The sequence below is a fragment of the Arvicola amphibius genome, chromosome 1 (assembly GCF_903992535.2).
Source record: "Arvicola amphibius chromosome 1, mArvAmp1.2, whole genome shotgun sequence".
Classification (NCBI taxonomy): Eukaryota; Metazoa; Chordata; class Mammalia; order Rodentia; family Cricetidae; genus Arvicola; species Arvicola amphibius.
The window spans coordinates 64993429-65011657 of NC_052047.1; the positions used below are offsets into that span (position 1 = coordinate 64993429).

General features: G+C 50.2%; 1 protein-coding gene across 2 annotated transcripts; it reads right to left on the reverse strand.

The window, feature by feature from the left end:
• Positions 1–7177: 7177 nt before the first annotated feature.
• On the reverse strand, positions 7178–18141 carry Msantd1 (Myb/SANT DNA binding domain containing 1). Of its 2 annotated transcripts, XM_038311072.1 has the most exons (4): positions 15919–18141; positions 13185–13449; positions 9413–9688; positions 7178–7716 (listed from the first exon to the last, which is right to left on the reverse strand). In XM_038311072.1, the coding sequence occupies exons 1-4, from the start codon at positions 15932–15934 to the stop codon at positions 7476–7478; spliced, it is 798 nt and encodes a 265-aa protein (XP_038167000.1). In that variant the 5' UTR covers positions 15935–18141; the 3' UTR covers positions 7178–7475. The 2 variants fall into 2 exon arrangements, with proteins under 2 accessions (XP_038167000.1, XP_038166991.1); XM_038311063.1 differs by lacking the exon at positions 15919–18141 and having other exon boundaries at positions 13185–13828.
• Positions 18142–18229: the final 88 nt, after the last annotated feature.

An 18229-nucleotide genomic window follows, 5' to 3' on the forward strand; every position in this document is an offset into this window, starting at 1 on the left:
GACATCTCTCAAACTTTCAGCAGACTTTTTGGTGGCAGAAACGGACAAGCTGACTTAAAAGATATATAGAGATGCAAAAGACATAGAGAAGCCAGTACTATTTTCGGAAGGTCAAAAGTTTTTGACGTGTGACCTGAAGTCTCTCCGTGAAGCTACAATAACAAGACCTAAGGCACATGCAGATACTGGGCCTGACTGGAGCCTAGACACACACCCACCTTTGTTCCCCAAACAGATTTTTGACAAAGTCAATAAAGGAAACACTCTTAAACAAATAGTTCTAGGACAACAGGGTAGTCCTACAGAAAAATAACTCTTAATGCCCAGCTCATCACACGCATGGCAATGAATGTAAGGTGGATCTGAGACCTGGGCTCAACTGCAGCTTCTGGGACTGAAGACTTTGAAGAACACAGAAAGCTGTCTCCATGAAAGAAAAACAAATGAGGCAAATCTGATTTTATCAAACAAAAACTCTTCTGCCCAGCAAGAGACTGTTTACATCCATTTCCTGTCAGGATGGAGCCACAGGGCCCAATTCTCCTACCCAGGGCCCAGTCCTGCCGCAGATCACCAAGGCATGCGGGTGGAGTGGGCTGCCTTGGGGGTGCTATCTGGGGTCAGGGCCTTTGATTCAAACATTGAGGTTGGAGAACCAGGTGGGCCTGACTCCAAACTGCATCTCTGGGGTGGTCATGTACGTGGATTTCAAGTTCCAAACGCAGGTTTCTTTCACCTGGCAAACCAGTCCATTGCTGGGGACTCCCTTCCCACTCTGTAGAGTGTTTAACCAGGCTGCCCCCAACGGCCACCCCCAGGTTCTTCCCAGGTCCTCAGCTCCTCCTTGCTTGCCTCCCATGCAGAGGTCTCCTGTCAAGCCCCGGCTCCAGCTGCTCTGCCTGGCTGAGTGTTACTATTTTTGGCTGTAACCTAAGCAGCTGCCCATTAAAATTCCATTAGTTTCGAAGGCTGGAGCTGCAGTTGATATTTCTAATTATTGTGAAATTAAAATTGTCTCTGTAATTTAATGATAATTGCACGAGATGCCAGCTGGTGCCCCAGGGAGATGCCCTGTTCCTGAGCAGAACTTGGAAGGTCTCTTGAAAGTTTTTTGAATAAGAAAGCAGGAAGGGGAGGAGGGGGCCGGCACACAGTTGGAATCTAAATTTCCAGCGTCAATAGGCTGTGATGAACCCAGACTTCTGAGGAGGCAGCCTGGCTCCCAGAATAGGTAGGCTGTCGTGAGAGGTTGGCACCAGTCCTCTCCCAGCACTGAGAATAGGATTGAATAAAAGGAGGAGGACCCCATGGGTTGATACATTACAACTGAAACTTATAGCAATGAAGAAATACATTCAGGTGTGACATAATGGGGAAAGTTCTAGAAGCTTACAGAAGCTCTTTCTTGGACAGGCCTTGCATTTAATAGGTTGTTTTTTGTTTTTGTTTGTTTTGACTTGTTGTTGTTGTGTAGTGGGTCTCCACAGAATGCATTCTGGAGCCAGTTCTGCCTGGAGAACTCACAGAGGACTGAGCTAAGGAAACAGTGGCTGGCCCTTGCCCTCTGTTGTCTCCCACCTGCTTCTGCCCAATGTAGAGATTAAAGGCCTGTGCCACAATGAACAGCATAATTTGTAGCTATTTTTTTCCTCAGTTTTTCGAGACAGGGTTTCTCTGTGTAACTTTGGAACCTGCCCTGGAACTTGCTTTGTAGACCAGGCTGGTCTCGAACTCACAGAGTTCACCTGCCTCTGCCTTCTGAGTGCTGGGATTAGAGGTGTCACTTTGTAGCTTTTTGATGCTATGATAAATGGGATTTACCTACCCCCTACTGTTCTGGTTATTACTAATACTAATAATAAAAGGGAAGTTTACATATTCCTCCCTTATTAATTCTAAGCACTTAAAACTTTTTCTGTCTCACAGTCATGGAGACTAGAGATAATCATCCCATCTCCTTTTCCAATATCTCTAAGCAAAGTTGCACCAGTCACCAACAGTGGGTCTCTTTCTGTCTAATGTTGGACTTAGTGAGGCTTCTTAAGGAAATGTACTTGTATATGGTGCCTGCTATCTGTTAATATTCTATTTATTTATCATTATTTGCATTCTATTTCTTCTTCCTTCCTTTCATGTGTTCCCTGCATGTCCCTTTCTCTTTCTTTTCTTTTCTTTTCTTTTTTTTTTTTTTAAGAGCCTTGCCTGCTCTTAAGTTCACAGACAACTTTCTGCATAAACCTCCGGAGTACTGGGGTTCCAGGCACGAGCCACCAGCTCTGCTCAGGAATGTCTCAGATGAGGCTGACTTAAGTTCTAACCTGGAGACCACTTCTCTGTCAAGTTCCTTGTGATGGAATGGAAAGTGTGTGTGCAAGGCTTTTGTCATGCCTGCATGTTGGGCTGAGCGAGGAAAGGCATGTGTACAGTGGTGTGTGTTGTAATAAAATACAGTTTATAAAGATTCCTTGAAAGAATACTGGCAGGCAAGGGCTCCTGGTAGGTATATTCCTGAGAAATGAACTAGGCCAGCTCCTCAAGAGAAACAGTGGCAGCATTTGTTACTGATGGTAAAATTCACACTTTCCTGTAAGAGCCAGACTCTGGAAATATTGCTCCGACCACCATGAGCTTGGGATTTTCCACCTGAGGACTTACTTCCTGCTGAGACTGTCTGCTGTGGGATAATGCTCTTGTACCCTGTAAAGATTTGTCACTTGTATTGGTTTAATAAAACACTGATTGGCTAAGCAGCCAGACAGGAAGTATAGGCAGGGTTATCAGACTAGAAGAGTTCTGGAAAGAGGAAAACCTCTGTCTGTAGTCGTCACCCAGAAGCAGAAGAAGCAAGATGAGAATGCCTCACTGAGAAAAGGTACCAAGTCATGTGGTTAAACATAGACAAGAATTATGGATTTATTTAAGTTGTGTAAGAGCTAGTTAATAATAAGCCTTAGCTAACAGGCCAAATGTTTTTTTTTAATATTTATTTATTATGTATACAATATTCTGTCTGTGTGTATGCCTGACGGCCAGAAGAGGGCACCAGACCCCATTTCAGATGGCTGTGAGCCACCATGTGGTTGCTGGGAATTGAACTCAGGACCTTTGGAAGAGCAGGCAATGCTCTTAACCTCTGAGCCATCTCTCCAGCCCCCAAATGGTTTATAATATAATATAAGCCTCTGTGTGTTTCTTTGGGACTGAATGCTGTGGGACCAGGCAGGACAGAACTTCCATCTACAGTTCTTAGTGACTGGACAAAGGTGACTCTCTGGCATCTGACTGATGACATGTTGTAACACTAGGATACTTGTACCACTCTATTTTCCAAAATGTTTCCAAATGCCTACTGGGTACACAAACACAGAAAGATAAAGAGCCAGTGAGGCATAAGATGAGACACAAGGAAAGGTTGGGGCTTTTGGGTCGGTGGCTGAATGGAGGAACATTTGTCTAGTATGCAGGAGAACCTGGGTTCAATCCCCAGGTCCAGAAAAAAAACAAAACCCTATCTCCCCACTCCTCAAGTTTGAGGTAGGACAAAGTCAAAGCAGCCACAATGAATTGTTCTTTAAATATCTTTTTTCCAGGTAACTTCCTTTGAGGTTGGACTTTCTGAATAGAATCCTGCATTTAACAACCAAAAACTCTGCTGGCAGCAGAATACACAGGTACCTGAGGAACCTTTGCTGGTTCCTGTAAGCCAGAGATTTATACAAATATAAAACAATGCCACTTTTCTTGCTGAAACCTTGTTTTGGAAAATACATTTTAATACAACTGGTCCTGATAGTAATATTTAATAGGTTTATTGTTCTGAAATAAATAACATTTTATATGTCTAGTTTTTAAAAATTATTTTATTGCATTGGTGTTTTGCCATGGGTGTTGGATCCCCTGGAACTGAAATTATAGACAGTTGTGAGCTGCCATGTGGGTGCTGGGAATTGAACCCTGGTCTTATGGAAGAGCAGTTAGTGCTCTTAACCACTGAGCCATCTCTCTAGCCCCTAAAGTTTAATTTTTAAATAAGGTTTTCTAGAGGTACTGGTGTTGCTGGTTGGAACTCTTGTCACTTTATTCTTAGTCACTAGGGTCCCCAGCGCTCTCCTATGCTCGGATGACATGCTGAGCCGCCCTGCTGAGGTGCTGTGTGAGTGTGGAGCTGCTGCATGGAAAGGAACATCTCCTCAGGTGGATCACTGACGGGGCTGTCACAATCCCCTTAGACACTGTGGGAGCTGAGGCTTTTCCTGGTCTCTGAGTCCATCAGACTCCCGGCCAGGCCCACATGTGGTGATGTCTATCAGTTATTTCCCTGCTGCCGTTATAAACCACCATGACCAAAGCCACCTATAGAAGGAAGAGTTTTTTGGGTTTATAGTTCCAGAGGGATGCGAGTCCATCATCACCATGGCAGGGAAGAAGAGCAGCAGACAGGCATGGTAGCAGGGACAGCTGAGAGCTCCTCTCTTGAACCACAAGCAGGAAGTACAGAGGTCACTAGGAATCACACAAGTCTTTTAAATTCTCCAAGCCTGCTTTCAGTGGCACCTCATCCAGCATGGTCACACGCTGAAGCTGCCCCAAACAGTGCCACCACCTGGAGACTGAGTATTCAAATGTCTGAGACTACAGGTGACATTTCTCATTAGCATCACCACAGGAGGTAACCTGAAGGCTCCCAATGTGCCTGCGCCTGTCCAAGCTCTGCAGGCTATGGAGAACATCTTCCCACCTTTGGCCCCATTCTTTGTTTCACGTGAATTTAAACATAATTTTGTCATTTCAAAACAAAATCTGCAGTTCTGCTAGAAACATAGTGGGATCACATGACGATCTGCAGTCCTGCTAGAAACATAGTGGGATCACATGACGAAAATGAGAAGGCTGGAGCTTTCGTGGTGCACTCAGCTCCCACACTTGGGGACTGTTTTGCATCCTTCAGTGGCACGGTGTATTTTCGCCAGTCTTTCTCCGCCTTTCTGGCAAGATCCACTCCTGGGCAGTCTACTACCCTGGTTTCAATTGAGTGGACTCCTTTCTCATTGTCAATCTTAATACGTTTAGGTTGAAGCTCTCGAGGGTCTGTGTATTTGTTTTTGGGATCATCAAAAGTAGTATCTGAAGATAAACGGAACTGTCATGTCTTCATCCCGTCCCTTAGCTTTCTTTGTTTGTTGACCAGTGTCTTGTTCTAGATGCCAGAGGATCAGGTTGTGATGGCAAAAGCACTTGCCTGGCTCCTGTGTTCATGTTTTGCTGAACCAGATCAGATATTTTAGCAGTTACTAATAGAGTTATTTTACTCCTCAAACAACTCAATAGCTAAAGAAGAAACCAGAAAGTCCTCACCGACACATTGTGGAAGCCTTGGTCAACCTCAGGTGTTCAAGAGATGAGTCCCATCTAACCTCGAGGGGACAAACAAACAAGTCCCAGACTGCTCAGACAGAGGCTGCCTCTGCGTGCAGAATGCAAAGATGCTAACTGAGAGGAGTACGGAGATAACAGTTTACCGCTGCTGCGATTCTGGAATATGGGATCTAGCCATAAAGTCACTGGCTGCCTCCTGACCCTCATTCTGTCCCCTCCTATGGAGCGCCAAGACACAGTGGCCTCTCAGACAGCACTACTGTCTCTTCTAGAAGGATGGACCCCCCATTTTGGAGGCTCCCCCATTTTTGAGGCTCAGGAGCTTCATGGCAGCTTAGCCACCATGACCCACAAATGAGGACAGGCAGATGCATGTCAGCAGATCACTGAGTGTCCATGGTGGGGTCCCCAGCAACTAAGGCTGCAGATGAATTCTGGGAGGCAGAAGGAGGTCAGGCTCCTGACTTGGCTCTCACGTACCACATGCCCCTGAGTTCTCTGTCTTCCTGGAGCCACCCAACTGCTTTTCAGGAGAGAGCTGTAGTTACTTGCACTGGTGTCTAAGAACCAACTACTTGATCTCTTCCTTGTTAGGGGTACAGGGACAGCACACAGGCAGCTGGCGCTTTGCTTAGTCTACACCGCAGACTGACAGGTGCTCCATTTGTACCACTGTGTGAATATTTCCCACTGCCTGACGTTGCCAGCAAAACGCAGAGCCCACAGGACCTGGACTCAGGAGACCTATGCAGGGCAGAGGGACTGAGAGCTCAGAGGACTTCAGATCAAGGTAGATCGTGCTCGCTATTCTGCCTCAGCTGCATAGGGCATGCAGCCCCTCCCATAGGTAGCCTGGGGTAGGGCGCCACATCATCTGGTGACACAGACTTGTAGCCCCACCCCTGCCCCTCATACCTGGCTGACTATTACTGAAGAGTCAGTATAGTTGGTACTCTCACTTCAGGATGATTGGCAGCTGCATGGGGAAACCTTTTGCTATTACTCCTGACCTCAGAAGTATACTCTAAGTCTCAGAGAAAACTGAAACACATAAGCACCTAACCCAGCTCCACTGAATCTGGTCCTCTGGATCTGCAATTGGCCTGGGCCCAAGGGGTGAATCAGACAAGCTTGCTTCCAGTCTCCACTGTGGCCTCGGTGAAAAAGTCAAGACATGGCCAAAGGTATTATGGCTATTCAGCAGAGGAGGTCCTGGGAAGAATCTTTCACATGGTAAAACAACAGAGGCAGGATGGCCATTGCATGCCTTCTCAAATGCGGGGCTGAAACACTCACAAGAAGCTTAGAGAAAACACAAACTTCCTCCAGAAGTGCATGGCTCTGGGTGGCCTGGCTGCTGGCAAAGGCAGTTCTCTGTGTGGAGGTGTCCTTCCGAGCTCTGCCTGAATCTGGTTTCTTCTGTCACAGGCCCAACCTTTCCCTTCAGCTCTCTCCTCATAGGTTACTATTTCTCTGCTGACTGAACTGAAGCGCCACAAAGCCAAGCCCTGTGCCTCACTTCGCATGCCGCTGCTACCAGGAGCCGGATCAACAACCCTTTGCAGAGCACGAGCAAGGTGAGTCAGCATGGACCCTGTGCTCGTGTGAAGCTCCTAAGGGGTGACTGTGTTGGGTTAGTACTCTGATAGCTGGGTAATTAGGGTTGATGCTACAGATCCTGTGGAAGAAAGACCCCACAACCTGCCCCTGACCCATGGCATTTGCTTTTGTGTACAGAGAACTGTCCCAGCCAGCACTTTCCTTTCCCCTACATCAGAGAGAGCAAAGTCGGCTTCCAGGCAACAATGGAAAGTATGTTTAATATCAAAAGCCGTTTCAAGTATTATGGTAGTGATTATACTGGAGAGTGGATTCTGGGATCTTCTTGCTAGCAGCTGCCCTGGGGTCCCTGGCATTAATGCTGGAGCTGGGACTCCAAGGTCTCATAGGGCCACTGGGGTCCTAGAAAGCCCTTCAGAGAAGCACAGAGGCCAGATTGAAGCCTGTCCCCTTTCCGGAATCCTGCCGGGTGGGCAGGGCCCTGAGCCTGGGTGGGCCTCCAGACAGGACTGTGTGGCACCTGGCATCCTCTCCATGGCCTAGACGTTGGACTTGGCGATGATCTTCTCCAGCAAGCTCATCATGCGCTCCTGAAGCTGCAGACTCTGAACCTGCAGGATGTTCTGCTGGTCCAGCACACGGCGCACCTCTCGGCATGTCTCCTCCATGGCACGGCTCAGCCGGCGCTGTTCCTCTAGCATGGCCTCCAGCAGCCGCAGCTTCTTTTTCTGTAGGTGACAGCTCCGGACCTTGCGCTTCTTCACAGGACGTTCCTCTGACCTGTGAGGGAGACATGAGCTGGTCACAGGGCCTGGGGTATGGGGGCGATCAGACCTTCCCAAACACCCGACTGGACAAACTAGGACACTGAGGCCCCATGAGCCCCAGAGGAGGGCTTGGGGCTTACAGAGCACACAGAGCAGCAGGTAACAGCCAGTGCTGGCTTGCAGGAGGAGCAGGCAAGCAGCTCCAGGACCATCCACATTCCAGAGTATGAACTGTGTGGGCACACAGCCCTGATGGCACCCCAAACCCACTGAGCTGGAGGAAGGTACTCAAGGGTGAAGAGCCCATTCCAGGGAGGAGGGGCTGGGAAGGAAGATGCTGGGCAGTGTGGTACTTGGTACTCTTAAGAAAAGTGAAGTCTGTAGCCCCCAATGGCCTATAACAAAGAAATGGGTTCAGAATGAAGGCCTACCCTGAACCTGGTCTCCAAGTATGCCTTTCGTGGGGTGGTGTGTGTGTGTGTGTGTATGTGTGTGTGTGTGTGTGTGTGTGAGAAAGAGAGAGAGAGAGAGAGAGAGAGAGAGAGAGAGAGAGAGAGAGAGAGAGAGAGAGAGCGCAGCTGGGTTCCTCCTCAGGAGAGGCCCCATGGTTGCTCTCTAAAAACCCTGTTGGACAGCAGGGAGTTGTCAAAGCCTACTGGATCCCCACACCCCAAGGCCTATTCTGGTAGCAGCCAGTGCCTGTCCTGTGCTCTGTGTTCTGAGCAAAGTGGGTGATCAGTCAGTCTTGGGGACAGAGCCCCAGGCTGCTGTGCCTGGAAACGGCTTGGTAAGCTATGGGAACAATTGGCCATAAATCTCAGGCTTCTCTGCTAGCTTGGCCTGGCTCTAGTAAAGACAGATTTTTGTCTGGGCCCTTGAGTGAGAAATTCCCTCTAGGGAAGGGCTTTCTGGATAAATTAATCAAATTCCCTCCATCACCCCCGGGGACATTAGGTTCAGAGGCCGGCAAGGAGACACCTTCCCTATCCTACCTACGGTGAGACAGGCTTGAAGGCCCATAACTCAAAGCCACATTTCCTAGTTTCTTCAACTGCTTGACTCCTCCTTTACCTTGGAAACCCACCCTGAACGTCTCCTCTTTAGAAGTGTCTGCTCTGGACTCCACAGCCCAAAGCCACAGAGTGTCTCCTACTTGTCTCCCAACCCTCACAGCTCTATGAGTGTCTGGCAGGCACAGGCGTGCAGCCAACACAGGCCTCGAGTGTGACAGGAGAGAAGACAGAGAACACATGGCCCACTCACTGCTCAGGAGGTGCAGACCTAAATCTCCATCTTGAGAGGACCTGTTACTGAGGTGGGCTTGACAGATAGGGAGGGGGTGCTTGGTGCCTGTCCCTGTGTCTTCTCTCCTTAAGACATGCTGATTTATCCCCATTTATAGTGGGAGACAGAGGTCAGAGAGGTCAAAGAACTTTCCATGCAGGTAAGAGGTGATGGAGCCTTGGACCAGCCCCACCTGTCCCCTGGCACTAGAGCTTTTGCTGCCCTGAGGCTGCCCTGGCCCTGGGCAAGGCACGCAGCTGTGGCCTGTGCAGCCAGTCAGGGCAGAGGACACCACAGCATGCCACTGTGCCACTGCCAGTCCCTAGCTCCGAGCACTGGAGCCTTGGCCCCATTCGGGGATGGGGCAGGGGATGGGGTTGCCAAGGCAGTGCTGGGTCAAGAGAAGAAGGGCGAACGCACACTACCTGAACTTAAGGGACAGTAAGCTGGAGGAGCTGTCGGAGCGATCGTCCTCGAAGCGGCCTTCATAGGAGCACTGGGTATACGGTAAGTACAGAGGGGTGGACTTAGCAGACGGTGACAGGGACGCCTCGGTCTGGGACGTGGAGGGCCCCGGCTGCTGGCCATCCGGCAGTTTGCCCTCACAGGACTCAGGGACCTTGGCCAGAATCCTATCAATGGCTAGGTAATAGGGCCAGTCCGGCGGGACGGACTCGCTATCTGTCATGCATTTTAATTTCCTGAAACGAGAGACACAAGAGCCAAGGTGAGAAACAGCAGGTGCAGCCTGTCCTGCCTGGCCCCTGGGCAACATGGCACACAAGGGGTCTAGGTCCCCAGGGGGAGTCATGCTGACACAGGCGGGAGCCACTCTCGGCCAGCACTGGCTTCCTTGGTAAAATCAGTCAGGCCCTAGGGCCCCCGTGACACTGGACAGAAGGTAGAGAGGTGCTGGGACCTGCACAGCTTTTGGGTGTCAGAAAGGAAACCCAAGCATGAACGAGGACACCCATAGATTCTGGGAGCTTGGGGCTGGTTCCTGTGGTCTCTTCTCTTCTGTGGGTTCTCAACTCACTGCAATGAACTGAGTGCTTTTTATATGCTAGCCTGCAGCGATGAGACTGTGTATGAGATACCAACACAGAAGAAATGGCCGGGCAGCACTTGTATTCTACAAAGATGCCTCCAGGAGAGGTAACAGCAGGCCACAGGAAAACAACACTCATAGCTCTGAGCCTGTATCTTGCACACACAGTGTGATCTTGGACAGGTTCATTAACCTCTCTGAGCCTTCATATTTTACATTAGTAAAATGGAGATGGGAAAAGTGAACCCTTCATAAAGCTACAGGGAAGGTTTTTTATAAAATAATGCCTGGTAAACAAGAGGCCAGGCTCCAACAGTGTCCTCAGCTGAACCTACCAGGAAGGTATGTTATGCTGTATCACTGTAATGGTGCTACCATTCCAGCCCTGAGCTCAGTCTGACTTAGCTCTCAAACCCACAGCCTGCCCAGAGTCTATGGGGCTGGGTGGTCAGTGCCATCTCGCAGTAATTGACATCCCCTCTCTACTGTGTCAAAGTCAAAGGTCAGATCAGTGTGGCCAATGCCCTCAAGACCCTATGCCCTAACTTTTCTCATGGATGGATCCTGTCTCACTGAGAGGACTGTCACATCCTTGTCCTTGACCATCCCCTGGGAAGGGAGGGCAGGAAGACTGGGGAGACAGGACACACGCTGGCTAGATAGTTCTGGTCTTCATAGAAAGAGACTACAGGCAGGGTGATCAGGAACATTTCAGCCCTCAGGGCCACTTTGGACCCATACAGGGTTCTCTGCTTGGGCTGACCCTAGTCCCAGTGGTCCCTGAATATAGAGAGCTGGTTAAATGGGTCCCCAATCCAGGCGTAGCCAATGACAGGGGCTGCTTCTCAGGATAGGCTGTGGTCAGTCACAACAGAGGTTAGCCTTGGAGAACAGCATCCAGGGTCTGGAGGGCTCCACCCCATGGCATGACAGCGTGAGAAAGCAGAGACAAGTTACACAGGACAGAGCACAGACTGCTCTGGATGAAGAGCAGGGTAACCATCAAGCTACCTGGGGCCATGGCAGCCTTCTACCCAGCTCTTCCTTTCCAGAGAACCCCCCCTCCCCAGTTTTCTCTGTTCCACGTAAGCCAGCCCACTCCTTGGAGAAATGGGGAAAGCCTGTCTCCAGTGAGGAGGCTCCACGTGGTATTTTAACAAATTACATTCCATGAAACCTAACTACCTGTTCAGATTTCCTATATGCTAAAAACTTAATATATAGACAGCTCCTGTAAAAAGAAAACACTCTGTAATGAGGGGTTAGGAAGAGATGGATAAAGAACTGGTTGGCACGAGGAGCCATTGTCTGTATGTGCTTCATACACTGAAGTGCTATGCCTCCTGCTCCCGGACTGCAATGGCTGTCCCTCCCATGCATCATCATCCCCTGGGTCTTCCTGGCTTACAACCACCTCTAGGAACAGAGACAGAATCCCTCCCCTAGAACACTTAGGGAGGCTTTCAAGATAAATAATGAATAACCCAGTTAGACACTGTGAGCCACCAAGTCAAAGAGGCTAAGGAAAACAGCCAGTAGAGCCTCCCACCTCCCCCAGAAACCCCTTCTTCACTCAGAACTGGAACAGGTATGGAGAATGAGTAAGCCAGGCCATGGCTGCTATCTCCGTCTGTTCATGCCTGCTCCTGAGGGCACTAGACTTGCCTCTCAGCTCTCTCTTTGTAAGAAAGGCTGAAATTTAACAGCAGTTACTAAATGACCCTGAGGCCAGCAAGCGCAAGCAGCAGCTGGAGCCGTAGGTTTCGGCTCATAGGCTCTGCTGGGGACAGCACTGGAGTCAGAATGAGCTGTGGACAGAAAGGCTTAAGACCCTTTCACTCCTTCCATGACCCTTAGAAGTTAAATCAGCAGTCAGAAATGGAGTTTCAGGGCTTCATGGATTGTCCAAGGTCTTGTTGGGCCTCCACGTTTCCCAGGGCATGGGATTCATGGGCCAGGCAATGTTCCCTTCTCTTTCTTGGGGTATCTCTTCACCTAGGAAGGTACCTACCTTCTATGGAGTCTGGCTGAGCACCACACAGCTATTCCTATGGTAAGTTCTGCACCAGCCTCCCATCTGCCCAACTCACCAGATGAACTGCTAGTATGTTTGAGAGTCTGTGGGGATAGCATCTCCCTTCCGAACAGGCCCTTAGACCCAGCCTGTTGAGCCTGTCTTTTGGGGAAGTACTCTTAACAACTGTCGTCCCTCGACATTCTCCACCTCCTCCAGTGACACCTCCTGCACACGACCTTCACTTTAGACCACGTCCTTCGATCCACCCACTATTTTCTCAGAGCCTCCAAAGTCCACAATCTCCACCCCATCCATGCTCTCTGCCCTGCATTGGACTCTTCCAGACAGGTCAGGCCCACCACAGCTGTTCCCTCCTGGATGCCAGAGGCATTCCAGGCCTTAGCATCAGCTCCCTCCAGGCTCTCCTTCAGCTGCATGCCAAGACAGTCTACAACTGAGATGCAGCAAAGTCAGAGACCCGTATGAGGAGTCCTCAGGTCAGTGTTTTGTGCTGTCTAGGAAGCCCCCTAAACAGCCCTCTCACCAACCCTAAGGTTGGCCCTAGGCACATGGCAGGGGCTCACTTAGCACTCAGTCTCAGGGTATGGAGATTAGCCAGGCCTGGGAGTCGAGCTTCCTTTTTCACTATGGCTTCCATTTCCTTTAAACAGCACCAAGCCCAACTTGGGTGCTGTGACCAGTGAGGCAGGCAGAGCCAAGACCAGCTCGTCCCCTGGAGCCCCAGTCCAGGAAGCAGGCCTTCAGGGCTGGTACTGCCTGTCTAACACCCACCTCTGCGGTGTCACAGCAGGCAGGAGGCAGGTCTAATGCCAACCTTGAAACCATCCTCATGATGGTACAGCTCCAGCCCCAGTCCCAGGAAGTTGAATTGACATTCCCAGACTTGCCACTTGAGAGCTCAGGACCACTTTCCTGCTTGTGGGCCTCAGTTTCCCCTTAGTCCCAATAGGAGGCTGCATAAATGGTTTTAGAAGGCCATCTTGCCCAATAGACCATCCAGCCCAGGCCACACACACCCTCCCTGACTCACATCACGAAATGGCCAAGAGTAGAGCAACCATAACTATCCTGCATGCCCACCTGTACTGGAAGGTCATGTGTGCGTGCCCACCTGTACTGGAAGGTCATGTTGGTGATTTTGATCTTGATCTCCTCGCCTAGTCGGCGCTCCCCGGTCATCTCGAAGAGCTTGCTGGCCATCTTCTCGTACACCTTGGCATTGCGCTTGGTCTGCTTGAGCTCATCGAAGAACTCCTCCCAGACCAGCATGAGGCCACGCATCTCTGCATCTGTCCAGTTGCGGGCCCGCCGGTGCTTCTCCGTCTGAGGAGACACAAGGTAGCCGGGTACTTCGGCTGCTGCCATGCTGGAGGCACCTGCAGGGTTAAGGATGGCAGTCAGGCAGGGCCTCAGGCCTGGCCAACGCACCATGGGCGAGAGGCAGTGCGTTCGCTCACTCGCTTGCTCGAGGCAGCTCCACGCTCAAAATGGGGCCTACATCTGACAGGCAGGAATTTAGTTAAAAGCTTTTAAACGGGAAACGTCATTTTGATGTCATGTTTCCATAGCAACAGAGCAACTGCATAAGCTACAACAACAGAAACCTTTTAACTGAAAGCACAGGAATCAGGGCTGCACTGACGGGCCATCAATATTGCAGTGAGAGGCTGTGCCCAAACCCACTGTGGCTCCCAGTCCTCCTCCCACCCTGCTGGCCCTTGAGGCCTCAGAAGAGACTTGCTCCAGCTGTGCCTGAAAGGCTTCTGCATGGGGGACCCAAGCAACCCCCACCTCAGCCTCACCTGGTTAATATAGGTCAGAGTCCAAGGAGGCCCCAGATGGGCAGTGTGCTGAGACCCAAGGTGCAGGGTCACAAGGGAGATGGGGTTCCCAGTGCTGTCTTTATGACGGCTGGCGTGATGGGGTCCTTGCTGAGAGGTCACTCCCTCTTGGAGGTCTATCAAGCTTTACTGAGATTGGGCCTCATCATCACCCCTTTGCTCCACTTCTTCCCCTCACCAAATACCCTGGGTCTCGGGTTGTGTGGGCGTTAGGAAGTCAGGCTAGTTAGGACTAGGCCTGACCTAGCCATGCAGGCCAGAAGGACTGCATGACATCGACCTTCACCATGGCTGGAAGCAGGAGCATAGCACTGATGGAGCTGAGATGAGGAGGCCCATCAGAGAAAATACGCAGTGGATAAAGGACAATTTCAATGGCCTGAGGCAGGGCACAGCTCGGGGCTTGTCCTCAAGAAATACAGCAATGCTGAGGTGGGGACAGGCAAAAAAATCTCAAGGTGGAGGATTAATATGCTCACAGGGCTAGGCAGGACCCTCAGGCTGAGGAGTCAACAGGAGGGCAGGGGTGGAGAATGTGGAGTCTGCAGAGGGAAGGCCATCACAGAGCATTAACATCTAATATCTGGCCCGTGAGGACCAAATGCCACTCTGTGGGACCTAAGGCCCTCAGCTGCACAGGATGTGGTGGATACCGGGTCTTGCCTGGGCCCTAAGCAACTAAGCTCACACTCTGACCAACAGAGGAAGAGAATCTATCAGCCTGTCCTGACAGACCAAAGACAGGAAGAGCTCAGACTGGAAAAAAGAGTCTCTCTGGGCTTCCTGCATCCATTGTAAGGAGCACAGTTAGGACCTTGTTGGGTGGCAGGGGAGTGACCTGAGTTCCAGTCCAAAATTTAAAATGGGAGGGAAACAGGAGAAGCCCCTGGAAGTCTTGCTGTATTACTTCTGTTCAATGTCTGGTCTTGCTAAAGCTACTGGGTACTGGCCAAACTCCTTTCCCTCTGGACCCCGAGAGTCACCCAGAGTCATTCTTCCTTCTGTGGAACTTTGTTTGCAGAGACCCTTGATTGTCCCATTTCTCCTTAAAGGGGCTCTCACTGTACCACTCTCACTGCCAATGTCAGATATTGGTCATGCCAGACACACTACTGGTCTGCTGGTTTGCTGCTGCCCCCTAGTGCTGAGTGTAGGAACCGGGTCTGGTTCTCTGAGCTCCCAGCTCAGAAGGTGCCTCCTCCAGGAAGGCTCAAAGATTGATCCTTGTGGGGTGGGGCAACTAGGTACCTGCCCTATTGCCTTTCCCGGCCAGGATTCCATTGACGGCACCTCCAGTAAACAGGGAAAGACAAGTAAGACCAGAGCCCAAGAACTCTGTGTTACCAGGCTGGCCTTGAATTTAGAGATCCACCTGCCTCTGCCTCCTGAGTACTGGGATTAAAAATATGTGTCACCACGTCCAGCTACAAGCTGCTAGACTTTCAATCTCTGACTCTGTGACCTTAGCAATGAGCCCCAACCTCAGTTTCTTCATCCCTGTACTAAAATAATAGGAGTTAGCAAAATGCTGGCCTAAGAGCCATGACCTTTAGGGATATGGGAGGTAGGATAGCCATAGGGTCTTCCATCTCCTAGCCCCTCCCACAAAGCTCCTTAGAGCCTCTGAGGAAGTATTCAAAGCCTGGCTAACTGTTGGATAATGGACTCTTCTGCCATTACTCAGGGTCTACAGTCATATGGCTACAGGGGAAACATCTAGACCAACTGCTTGCCCAAGTTCCAGGATATAGGAGGCAGCAGAGCCAGCCTGGCAGGAGCTACTCCATAGTCATACAACAGTTTGGGTGGAACCTTCCTAAAATAAATGGGTTCCCACCACATCTTCTCAGGCATGTACGGCATCAGAAGCCCCAGGACAAAGTGGCCCTGGGGACACCTCCTAGAGCAGAGTCCTTGCCTGGCTTCCAAGGACAAGAATGAACCGGGATGAACAAACCAGTTTGTCCAAGCCCCAGCTTCTCTCTTGAGGGCAGAGTTCCATACCTTGGCATAGCTGCATGGCCTGCTAGGACCCTCAGTTGTCACAGGATGAGAAGGCAGAAGGCTGAGAACTAGGCCCTCAGTAGCACCTGAAGGGAAAGGGGGCAGGTCAGCTTTAGCAAGTGTCCCTTAGAGGCCAGGCAGAAGAAATCGGGCCAAGACTGGCCTGCTGTGAGCTGGTGAGACCTACGTAGGCTCTCTGGGTCTGTTTCCCCTCTAAATAATGAGACTGGGGCTATCCTGAAACTTGTATTTATGAAAACAGTTCAGGTCATAGGAAACCAGGTTCAACTAGGGTGATGGCAGCCAAGCTCAGCGTATATGAATAGAGGCCAGAGCAGAGGTAGGCGCTATGGTGGGATGCCAGGTAACTTTTAAAAACAAGGGGTTGTGAACTGAGTCTGTATTAGAGGGAAGAATTTAGGGGTTGAAGACTTGACAAAGGCCCGGAATAATGCAAAATGTGTGCACATGTATGTGGCAGTGGCCAAGTGCAGCCTTAACCAAGAGGTAGTAGGACCCAGTCTAGGGAGGCTTGGTGCACTAAGGAGCTTGGACTGCTCTGGGAGGTGAGTGAGGTGTAGCCTATCTCAGAGGTGGGTAATGAGAGGAGTTATGACCTACCTTACTTAGAACTGGCCTGTTCCAGCAATTCCTGGGATAAAAGCCTAGCTAGGTGCCTGGGCTGCAATGCTGGACATTGCCATCACATATCATTGAGGAGCCCAGACTCTTAACCTTTGACTCACTGCCTTTGTGGACAGCCCTCCCCTCTTCAGTCATCCCCCAGATTCTCACCCTCACCCCCAGCTTGAAGTGGACATTCCCTCCAAGACCACAACATGGAGACAGACACTTAGGGAGAGAAGCCTCAGGCTTCAGGGCCAAGGATGTGTGTGGATTCCAGGAAGGTCTGTGATTCTCCAGTGCTGGGCCCACCTCTGCACATAAGCCTTCCCTGGGCTACCCAAGTGGGTCTTCCAGACTTGGCTGAAGTATATCACCTCACATGAAGGCCTACACTCTAGAAGGCCAGGTGTACCTCCACAAAACCTGTCTACTCCATGGCCATATACTCACCCTGGCTTCTCTCATCAACACAATATTAGGCTCCTTCTTCAAGAAATTCCTTCAGAATGCTTTTTGGAAAAGTTGAAAACACCAACCACAATGTAAGGCAGGGAGCAGCTCAGGTCTTGTGCTCCTACATTCCCCAGGCAAGGGGGGAGCACAAGACTTGCTCTAGTGAGGAAGGATGCTCTGCTCTGGTAGCTAGAAGAAATAACACATGCTACGGACAACCCAGGGAGGCTTACCTCATCCTTTCTGAATAAAACTCCCCTGCCTGGCTATCCACTGGGAGGGGCGTTTCATTTCCCTGAAGTCACCAAAACCCAAGTGGTGCTGAAGACCTTAAGGGCAAGATTACCATAGTCCCAGAGAGGACTGCTGAGACAGATTAGGGAGTTGAAGTAACACCCATACCATCAAACGCTTGAGTTAATGAGCAGGGATCTAAATCTGGTCAGGTACCTACCAGGCCCTTCCTGACAAGGGTTCATTGCTTTGTACAGAAAACAGACCCTGTGACCTAGAAGGGCCAATGGCATGCACTGGCAGAATCTAGAGGGCTTCAAGAGTGATCCAGGCAGACTTCAGTGTGTCTGGTGGGCTGAGAAATAAGGTAGACAACTCCTGTCTCTCAACTGGAACTTGATGGGCTTTCACAACGTGTTTATCAAACAGTCCTTTTTCCTGTAGGTTAGTGAATAAAATGTCTGTGCTTCAGGCTCAGCCCAGATACAAAGGAAGGGACCTAGTAAGATGGACAATGTTTTCGACAAGGTTAAAGGATTTGCAAGCCATAAAGGACAGGGCAGGCATTGTAGACACAGCAGTCAGGCTAGAACGAAGGTGGGAAGACCAGTTGTGTTGGGGAGCAGAGGGGTTCCACCTGGAACAGGAGCATGACCTGTAAGGAAGGGTTGGAGACTATGCAAAGACTCCAAAGCCAAACTTTGTGTCCTATGTGAGGACAGAGGCTCACCACCCCTCTGGTACCTTGGAGCAACATAGGGAAGCTGCAACAATATGTAGGACCTTGCACGATGGCTTAAAATGCCAATTAACACCAGAATTTGGTACACCATTATCTCCAAGGCAGGGAGATCACTTCAATAGAACCCTACTGTGAATAACTCTAGGTCTGGCCTCAACTCCAGGTACCTAGGTTCATTCCATACCTAGTATTGCCTGACCTTTACAGTGGCAAGAGAGCTTGCTGGGTGGTACACTTGCCCACTGGAGATGAGCA